The 11,165-nt window shown below is 40.2% G+C and overlaps 1 protein-coding gene across 1 annotated transcript; it reads left to right on the top strand.

The window, feature by feature from the left end:
• Positions 1–4,066: 4,066 nt before the first annotated feature.
• LOC129484546 (olfactory receptor 52K1-like) lies at positions 4,067–10,846 on the top strand. Its single transcript, XM_055282724.1, has 2 exons — positions 4,067–4,079; positions 9,954–10,846. Exons 1-2 carry the CDS (start codon positions 4,067–4,069, stop codon positions 10,844–10,846), a joined length of 906 nt encoding a protein of 301 aa, XP_055138699.1.
• Positions 10,847–11,165: the final 319 nt, after the last annotated feature.

The following is an 11,165-nucleotide window of genomic DNA, read 5'->3' as shown; positions in this document are numbered from 1 at the left end:
AGAGGATAACATCCAAGCCGAGGAGAGGCCTGAAAAGGAATCCACCATATGCCACACCTTGACTTGCACATCCAGCTTCCAGAATTGAGAAAATAGGTTTCTGTACTGAAACCATCCACTCTGTGGTATTTTGTTATTACAGCCCAGGAAAATGAGTATATTTTCATACATCATCTTCCACAAATACATCATTGTACTTCTTTTTTTGTGACCCCTTTCATTGTTTCCTCAGAGACTACTGTTGAGGAAGTATCTCTATCTCTCTCTGTATTAGTTATCTTTGAAACAATCTCCAAGCATTTGTCAGGTGTGGTGTAGAAGGTTGGAAGCTGTGCAGGAGACAAGGGTATTGCAAGAACCTACACTCTTGCTTCTCCTTATATTCCATTACTGCTCCCAAAAATCTCTCAGACACAAAGACAAATGCCTCATGTAGTCAGCACCTCCTGATTATTTTGTCTGAGAATAGTTGGGGCAGGTGGGCAGCTAAAAAATAAACACTAAGTTGTAACCACATATAAACAAACATAGAAAAGAGCATGAATTTAAAAAGCTACTTCCAACGAGAGAAATCTTATTCTCCCATTGACTTATACGAGGAATAACATCATCCTTAAGGTCATATCTATCCCCAGTGGAGAAATAATTTTGTTCCCAGAACAAGTCCAGTAGTATAAGGATCCCATAGACAGGTAATATGTCAATATAACATTAGCACAGCCAGGATTAGTCACAAATAGTAAAAGGAAAATTACCTTCTGTATGAGCTCATTTGAGTTTAGCACACAATCAAAACATGAATAAGAAATATGAGTAGCCTACAGGCACATATAATTTTATACCCATACATAGAATGCAAGACTAGGATAAAGGAAACTTGATGCAGTCATCTGGGCCTAGGGGCAGTACTTCTAATCACTCAAAAACTAGGTCATCCCAACATTCCAAGCCAGGACACAGAGCTGCACATCATCCTTAAAGTTGGATCAATGCTTGAGTATAGGATCCTGTTCTGCCTAGCGACCCTCACAACACCTTCCCACCTACGTGTTCCTTAAGCCAGGAGTCTTGGTATTGTCTTTGATTTCTTTTTCTCTCACAGCCTAGAGCTAATTTTTCAGGAATTCCCACTGGCACTTAAAAAATAGATATAAAATCTGATATATCTGATTTCTCTCCATATATATGATTAACACATTGATTTGGAAACACCATCTTCTCTCTGGATGCCTACAATAGCATTTGTAATCTTTTCTCTGCTTTCATCCTCATCATCTTGTGCTGTCCCATTAAGTCAGAAGCAATATTTTAAAAACATATGTCAAATAATGTCAATTCACTGCTCAACCTGGGCTTTTATTCTGAGAGAAATTATGAACCTTTGCAAAGTGAAATCCTTACATGGCTGATATGGTTTGGCTCTGCGTCCACACCCAAATCTCATCTCAAATTGTAATCCCCACATGTCAGAGGAGGGGACCTGGTGAGAGGTGATAGGATCATGGGGGCAGATTTCCCCCTTTATGTTCTGTTTAAAAGCGTGTGGCCCCGCCCCCCCTTCTCTTTTTCCTGCTCCTCTGTGGTAAGACCTGCTTGCTTCCCCTTCATCTTCTGCCATGACTAAGTTTCCTGAGGCCTCCCAGCCGTGCTTCTGTACAGCCTGCAGGAACTGTGAGTCAATCAAACCTCTTTTCTCCATAAAATTACCCAGTCTCAGGTAGTTCTTCATAGCAGTGTGAGAACAGACTGATACAACGGCCTACAATGTTCTGTGTGATCACATCACAGCTAACTGAAAAAAACAAAAAAGCAGCACCCAGGTATGGGTAGGGCACATTATATCCACAGGATCAACAATAAGACTGATATTAATAGGTACTTGACTTCAAAAAAAGCAAGTCAAGGCAGAATACAATTAATGTACTAAAGTGGATGAAAGAAGAATTGCCCATTTAAAAACCTATTCAAATTGAAATAGAATTTTAGATACAGACCCAGGAGGTGAGTCATCTTTCACTAAGATAATTTTACAAATGAGCAAAAGTTGATGGAATGTGTCACTATATGGCCTGTAATAAAAGCAAAAATAAAAGTTTTTCAGGCAGAAAAAAAATGATCCAGATGGAAACATGAAAAAGCTGGAGGGAATGAAGAACACCAAAGCAAACATGCATATGAATGTAAATGAATCTAGATTTTACAAAAGAAAAGATAGGGTGGGGAGGATGTCAATGAATTAAACACAGTCAAAGTATTCCAATATTCCAGCAGTTATCTCCAGCACAGTTTGAACCAGTGGCCCCATTGCCCACTCCCCCACTCCGTGTGCTTCTTATCCTGCTCCTATGATGTCAGGATTACCCATTCAGAATGGAGTTGGGGGCAAAGTAAGGTGCTTTGTTCACAAAAACCCTGTCTATTCTATCTGGCTCTTGTCTGGCTTTTATCTGGCTTTGGCCATATTAGGTTTTGGTGAGGTGCTTTTTAATACAAGCTGTATCCCCTTGGCCTGGCTGCACGTTGTTAATTTAGGCTGCAACTTTAAATGTACTATGTAGGAATTCCACCTTATCCCAGCATCCCAAAAGATCAGACTTATCAAGGAGGAGGGCGAGTCCACACCCTTGAGGGCCAACTGTTACAGAAAGGGAAGTTAATTCCAGGGTACCCGTGTGGGAAGGGAGTGGGTATGACTGAGTTACAGGGTTCTGAGATTGCTTTTAAAAATTATGGGGAATTAGAGTAGACAAAATCCATGGAGAACTCTAGTGAAAAGCATCTTCTCAGGCCCTTGAAAAATAGCACACATTAAGTCAGTTGTAGGTAGAAAGATCACCCTTTATCATTTACAGATGATTGGTAATTTCCTAATTATTAATAAGGAATCACATTCATAGTGGCCTCTTGTTTATCTACTTAGATCCTCCTATCCTTGTGAGTTAGAAAATATTGTAAAAGTTATCTCTACCTTAGAGATAAGAAAAATAGGTCAGGGATCAGACAGGTGCAAGATCAAGGTCACGAGCTGGTTATTAATGCATATCTCAGGCCAATATGAAATATGAATGCAAAATAAAATGCCTGGTGGATGACCTTGTCCTGGTCAGGCAGGACTCCCTGCCCTTTCAAGTCAATTCTGACAGGAGTTGCCTGCAGTGTATATTTTCTGATGAGGCTGGCTTTCTTTGAAGACACTGTAAGGATAAAGAGTAAGGAGAGGCACAGCAAACACCAAGACACAAGCCAGCTCCACCTGAAATGCTCACAGCCTCTGGCAAGTAGGGCATGACCCCTGATAGTCACAACTCAGTGCCACTAGCTGGGGAGGAGGCGTGGGCTGTAGGAAACAAGGATACAGTCCTTGGGTCAGGGGAGTCCCCTTGCATCAACCCAGAGAGAGGAGGCCAGAGATGTCTCTGAGGACTCTGCTCAAGTGCAGCAGTTTCTGCTTCCACAGCCTTCTGGGAGAAGGGCAGAGGTTGGTGAGGATTAAAGCCAGCTGCTCGCTTGCCAGCTTCCTCCTCCTAAGACTCCTTAGACTGAAAGAGGAAGGCGGCACTGGTGCTGCATGAAGCTAATGAAAAGGGCCCAGGATTGTAAGTCAGACTGAGGACTGTGGATAGAGCTGCAACTCAGGGAAATAGGAAACAAGTGATGTTGGGGTGAGCAGGAAGGTGGGAGTGAGCAGGAAGGTGGGAGTGAGCAGGAAGGTGGGGGCACTCTCAATTTCTTCCCATAGCCAGTCCTGATCTTAGGCATCAGCTCTCCAACCCTGTTATTGCTTCTACTCTGGTCCTTTAATAGAGGGAACAGAAGTCTTGATAGTCCCTCCCAACTGTTTGGTACACAAACTCCAGATGCTCTCCCCACCACAGAGGATGCCTGCTTCCTTCCCATGCCAAACACTGTGGGCAATCTCCAAGAAGTCTTAGCTGATTATTCCAGTTTAGATCTGTCACTTCTCACCTCCTGTCATTGCTTTTTTTAACCTCTGCAAATGCCCCCATCCCAGTTAAAGGGCTTCTGCATTAGTTAAGGGGAAGAAAATGGGGCCTGAACTAGAAAGATGGCAGGGAAAGGTAAGAAATACGTTATCTTTGAGGTTCTTCTACCAGAAGCAGAGTCTTGAAGTATCTTGATTATGTGATTATCCTTCCTTGTCTGGTTCTAAGTTTTTCAGATATGTCATTCTGATATCCTTTTAAGATAAAGGTATAGGCAACCAAATAGATTCAGTATTAACTGAGTCCCTTCTGGGTACAGAGGCCCCTTTTAAGGAGAAATAGAAGATAAATCCTTTGAGCATGGACATCTTAGTTCTGAAAACAATGAACAGTCTGGACAAAACTTGCACTACAGAGGAGGTCTTAGTTTCTGGATATCAGGGGAAGAAGACTGGCTCCATTCACACTCCTACTCCGAGCACTTCATTCTGAGGAGTTGATTTTAGATGAACTTCAAAGGAAGTAAGATTTATGAACTGACACCCTGTCTTTTCAGGAAAAAATCTGATAGAAGAGATGCCTTTTTTTTTCATGAAGATGGGTAGACAGCTCACAGGGTGGTTAGTGATGTTTAAAAGTTGAATGGAGGAATCTAGGCGGACATGCAGACTCAAAGTAAAACGTGGGTTTTGTGGAAAATACATATTGAGATAAGGTAAAGGTGCAGCAGGTTTGTGGGATTATTTCATAGTATTTTAGAAGAGTTTCTTAGATGCCAGGCATGTTTCTAGGTACTGATACGTACTTGAAAATAAAAATATCTGTTGTCATAAGGGCTTGTTCCTGACAAAAATGCACAAACATTATGAATATTTAAAATAGTGTTTTCCGTTAAGAAGAGAATTTTATTCTGGTGCAGGTAACAAAGTATTGTAATTGGGATGCTCAGAACTTCCATCCTGGATGCATTTTAAATGAGAAGATAACCCAAATTCTGAGCTTAAATCACATGAGGGGAGTAGTACTCTGAGAAATATGTCTTCCAATAATCTAGTAGTCATATTTTATTTAGTGAAATGTTCCACACCTATGTATGTTAGAGGCTGGGTTTACAGAAGGAAAATAGGTAGAGTTTCTTAACTCTAGGCCCTTCACTTCATGATATGGTGGGTAATTGCTGAAGGATAAATATTGGAGAACAAAGTGGAACTTTGTGTACCTGTTAGGATTCTTTTGTAGCAGTAGTTGCTGAGAGATGCTGTGGCTTGAACAACGGTGATGGCATTGGAAGGGTGGCAGTGTTGGAAACGCAATGGGCAACGTGGAGATTTACATCGGAGATCATGTAGGATGATCCAGTGGTGCTTGCTGATGATTAAATATGATGCAGGAAGAAAAGAGAAGAATCCAGGATGACTTGATTCTAGGTTGAGCAACTGGTTGGGCAGGATGTTATGTTCTGAGATATGGGCAGCACAAGAAAAGAAGTAGTCATGATTTCTGCCTCAGGCATGACAGGTTTGACATATCTGTGAGGAAAATATGTGGGGATATCGAGGATGGAGTTGGATATTCTAGTCTGGAGCTTACAAGAAATGTAAGGTATGTAAATTTGTGTTTGTTTCAGGATATGTTTATATTCTCAATGGTCAATAAGTAGACCACCTAGAAAGATGCAATATTCAAGGTCTTTTCAGGAGCAGTATTCTCTTTCTTCGCCTAAGTTTCAAGTTTTCCCCTACTACTGGATAATTTTCTTCAGCTAAAGACCTGATACTTCTGTTCTAAAACACACACACACGCACACACACACACAAACACACACACACTTGACTTGGCTTTCCATTTTAGCCAGTGCCCTATTTACTTGCTGTCCTTTGCTTTCAAATTCCTCAAAAAAGTTAGCCATGTTAACAAACTTCAATTCCCCTCTTATCTATTCTAACTCAGTCAAGTCAGGCTTTGCCTGTCTCTATTCTAGCAAAATTGTTTTTATCAAGGTATCCAATCCTCTTGTGCAATTCTAAACACAAGGCCAATTGTGTTTTCAAATTCTTTGACTCATCAGTAGCATTTTACATGGTAATAATCCACTTGTTAATAAACTATATTCTATATACTAAGATAGAAACATTCCCAAATAATGTACTATCTTAATAGTTTCCACTGTCACTTTCCCTTGCGAATGTCTCAGTGTGCTCCAACTCCTCTCCCATCCATTCTTAATGTTGGGATTCAGTTTTGGGTTCTCTGGTTCTCTTTTCTGTGAACATTTACTATCTGGGTGATCTCAGTTTCGTGGCTTTAAATATGATTTATTTTCTATACGTATTACCATATTCACTTGAATTTCTGGTATCTCAAACTCACCACGTTCAAAAATTGAAGTCTTGAGCTCCTCCTTTATTTATTTATTTATTTCTGTTATTAGACTTTAGGGTTTAGGGTACATGTGCACAATGTGCAGGTTTGTTACATACGTATCCATGTGCCATGTCGTTTTGCTGAGCTCCTCCTTTCATGCTTTCCCCATCTCAGTTGGGAGCAGCTCCTATCAGTTGTTTATGCCAAAAATCAGGGTGTCATCTTCGACTCCCTGTTGTCTCACTTCCCATATCTAACCTGTCAAAAATACCATTGACTCATTTTAAAAATATACCCCCAATCCTATTACTTCCCACTACATACACTGCTACCTTGATTCTGAGCCAATGTTTTCCCTTCCTTGGATTCCTGCAATAGTCTCCAGGTACTTTCCCCCAATTCTACCCTTCCCTCTTTGTGCTATTCTCCATCATAGATGCCAGGGAAAACTTTAAAAGTATAAGTCAGATATATCTCCTCTCTGCTGAAAACAATGTCCTTGATTCTGAGAGAAATGAGGAACTTTTGCAAAGTCCACAAAGGCCTATGGGGCCCTGTGTGATCTGGCCCCACTGTTCTGACCTGATTCTCCTGCTCCTTTGCTTCATCCTACCTGTGCTGGCTGTCTGCTGATATTTGAATAACAGGTGTTTTTATGTCTTGGGGCATTTTCTCTGGCTGTTCCATTTTCTTAGACTGTTCCTTTCCCCTGGGTGACTCCTATATTCCAAATCTATTATGGTCTTCTCGTCCTGTCATCTCCCCTTTTTGTTGTAGGAACCATTTGAGTGCAGGTGTAGGTTGATAGCACCTTACTCAGCTGCATCCCACCCCACAGTTTCTCTGCTTTATTGCATGGGCACCTTAGGGATCTCATTCTGTTATTCTGGTGCATGTATGGACCTGAAAATGCAAGGATATCTACCCTCCTTGGGTCATCTTTGACCTATGGGGTGTGGAAGCCAGTGGATAAAAGTTTCCCTCTTCTGTGTCTAGAGTGGACAATTCTTTGGTTCCTTCTCTATGGTTCTTCATGTGGAATTGGATTATCCATCTCAGAAAGGCAACTTTGGATCCATATTTTCTTTCCTGTTCCACTCCTTCATCCTATTCTTGTTCACTGTATAATTGTTCTGTATATACCACTGGCATGAAATTTTAGTTTGACGTTTAAGGAAGTGAAGCTAAGTATTTCCTCACCTCATTCAATTTTTCTCAAATTTATTTTCTAATGAGGTGTATAATTAGAGCTTTTTATTTCAAATTTCAACTTCTCCTGCTCCCTATCTTGAAATGCCTATCATAACTGCCCTATTCCTGGATTTTTAAATCACAACAATGAAACTTTGTATAATATGTAATTTAATCACAATGTCCTTTTATTATCCTTCTCCAACCTTTAGCAAACTTATTCTACTAAGGGATCCACCTGTTTTGTTCAGAAATTTTTCCTTAACCTCTTCAGTAAAAATATTTAAATAGTTGTCATTAAATTTAGTTAATATATTTTCTGAATGACATGGATATAAAATTTGAAAAGATGCTTGAGAACTGTAGAAATGTAATAACTTACAGTTAGGGCAGAAGCAGGAGAAGGAAGTGAGACACTCTGGAGCTGGGAAACAGGAATATGGTGGTACACAAGAGAAAAGTGAGTTTTAAGCAGGAGAGTGGTCAATTCAGATAAAAGTTTCTCAGAGGTCCAGTTGCATGAAGCCAGGTAAGTGATAAGGGCACCATCATCATGGAGGTCATTGATTTTCACAGTAAAAGGACTTTTTGGTTTGTGATGGGAATAAAATCCAGATTGATATGTTTCAAAACCAATTATCCTTGAGAGAGTGGAGATTGTAGACATTTCTACATGTTTTGCTATAAAGAAAAGAAGAGGTTTGAATAAAGGGAGGAGGATTTAATGTCATGGTAGATTAATCAACATAAATAATTTTTTAAAAAGTAACGGTTCTACAGAAGAGAAATATAAATGACAAAGCTCTGCACACTAAGGAATTATACAAAATGATTTTATACATAATCACACTTAACCTCCCTATACCCCTCAGATAAAGGTAGTTCAGTGCTATTTCCCATTAACAGAGAAGGAAACAAATTAGTACATAAGTGATTTGTGCAAGGTCTGCCACTAGAATATGTGGCAGTCATGATTTCAGCCAATAACTTTAGATTCTAAACATTTTCCAGATCTTATGGAAGGAAGTTAGTTTTCAGTTTGGTTATGCTGGATGCAGGTTGCATATAGGGCATCTAGGTGGAAACAATAAGCCTAGTTACTTAGGACTTGGGAATCGGTAGAAAGAAGGACTCAAATATGGCTGACACTATTAGCTATAATATCTTAGAGCAATTATATTTCACAACAGTTTTTTTGAAAAAGAGACCCAGTTTTTGTTTTCAATATTTACTTTGTTCTGTGACTATTAAGTGTTTGAAGTGCATTATCTCATTTAATCTTCAAAAGAATCTCATTAAGTGGATCCTATATTTTATATTTTGTATAAATATATAAATTTTATACAAACATATATTTTATAATTTTATAACAACATACTTGGTAAAAACTGGGTAACTCTAGTGTTTAAGGATCTGAAAAAAGAACAATGACCAGAACAAGATAAAAAGGTGAAAAATTGTTAACAAGAAGGATATTTAGAAGTCAGAAGTCAGTCTTGCTAAAGATGAGAGCGAATTCTCCTGTGATGAAAAGAAGGAACTGGAAGACAGGTGGAGGGAGAGTCACACGCACAGGGAGTTTAACATGAGTTTCAGTGGAGAACCAAAAGAGGACCTTTCATTTTCTCAGTATGCTTGCAGCATGGCTGTGTTTACAGAGACCTGTGAATACTGAGAAGATATGAAAGATATACTGTAGAGCAGTGGTCTTCAACAAATTTCTGCAATGATGAAAATATTCTTGGTAGTCACTAGTCACATGTGGCTATTGAGCACGTGAAAAGTGTTTTGTATAAATGTGAAATTAAATATAAATTTAGGTTTACATAGTGACATATGGCTAGTAGCAACCATATCAGATAAAGTAGTTTTAGGGAAAATACGCAGATTGTGTGATTAATTTGGGTATTAGAAACCAATGGGTTTGACTTATACATGGACTCAATTCAGATTTCAGGAGAGAAAATTGGCTCTTGCATTTGGGAATTTAGCTTAACTGAAAGGCAGAATGGTACCAATGTATGTGCTAAAGAAATGAATTGATTTAAACATATTTTCACTTCTTTTTTCAAGGTATTCATGACATCACCAAGAACACAGAAAACACTACATATACTCCATTCCTTTATGACAGTTGTCTTGGGATATCCATTCTATGGATATTTAATATTCTATCTACTCAATGAGATTCAAATTTCTTTGAGGGTAGAAAATATGGATTATGCTTCTCCATGTCTATGAGGGCTGCTAGGTTATTTTGTTTAACGTCTAGCAATGGAAACAAGAGGTAATCTTTGCAGGTGGGATATCACAGATTGAACTCTAATCATATATACTGTAGAAAGTATATATAGAAGGTGAAGAAGCCCTGTAAAAATTGACAAGGAGATTTTCCAGGAGCCATGCTTCCCTCTAATATCACCTCAACACATCCAGCTACCTTTTTGTTGGCAGGAATTCCTGGTTTGGAACACCTGCATGCCTGGATCTCCATCCCCTTCTGCTTTGCTTATACTCTGGCCCTGCTAGGCAACTGTACCCTTCTCTTTGTTATCCAGGCTGATGCAGCCCTCCATGAGCCCATGTACCTCTTTCTGGCCATGTTGGCAACCATTGACTTGGTTCTTTCTTCTACAACGCTGCCCAAAATGCTTGCCATATTCTGGTTCAGGGATCGGGAGATCAACTTCTTTGCCTGTCTGGTCCAGATGTTCTTCCTTCACTCCTTTTCCATCATGGAATCAGCAGTGCTGCTGGCCATGGCCTTTGACCGCTATGTGGCCATCTGCAAGCCACTGCACTACACCATGGTCCTGACTGGGTCCCTCATTACCAAGATTGGCATGGCTGCTGTGATCTGGGCTGTGACACTAATGACTCCACTCCCCTTCCTGCTGAGACGCTTCCACTACTGCCGAGGCCCAGTGATTGCCCATTGCTACTGTGAACACATGGCTGTGGTGAGGCTGGCGTGTGGGGACACTAGCTTCAACAATATCTATGGCATTGCTGTGGCCATGTTTATTGTGGTGTTGGATCTGCTCTTTGTTATCCTGTCTTATGTCTTCATCCTTCAGGCAGTTCTCCAGCTTGCCTCTCAGGAGGCCCGCTACAAGGCATTTGGGACATGTGTGTCTCACATAGGTGCCATCCTGTCCACCTATACTCCAGTAGTCATCTCTTCAGTCATGCACCGTGTAGCCCGCCGTGCTGCCCCTCATGTCCACATACTCCTTGCTATTTTCTATCTCCTTTTCCCACCCATGGTCAATCCTATCATATATGGAGTCAAGACCAAGCAGATTCGTGATTATGTGCTCAGTCTATTCCAGAGAAAGAACATGTAGATGGATAGTTCTCTTTTTTATCCCACTGGCCAAGTAATGAGAATACTGGATTGGGGTTGAGAGGAAAAATCTAAATAGGAAAATTGCAGAATGTCTTTGGCAATTCTCTAGTATGACAAGGAAAATGAGGTTTCATTCCTCACAGATCTACGAGTCAGGTCAAACCAGGAGTGCACCTATAGTCTGGTCCGATAGCAGAGGTTTGACCTTCCTATTGTCATAGACTCATCACATGGCTAAGGAAGACAAACCTCTCAAAGTGGTATTGTAATCTAGGTGAAAGACAGTAGGAATATTGGCTGAGATTGGCCCAAACAGC

The sequence above is a fragment of the Symphalangus syndactylus genome, chromosome 6 (assembly GCF_028878055.3).
Source record: "Symphalangus syndactylus isolate Jambi chromosome 6, NHGRI_mSymSyn1-v2.1_pri, whole genome shotgun sequence".
Classification (NCBI taxonomy): Eukaryota; Metazoa; Chordata; class Mammalia; order Primates; family Hylobatidae; genus Symphalangus; species Symphalangus syndactylus.
This window is presented reverse-complemented; position numbering and strand designations above follow the sequence as displayed.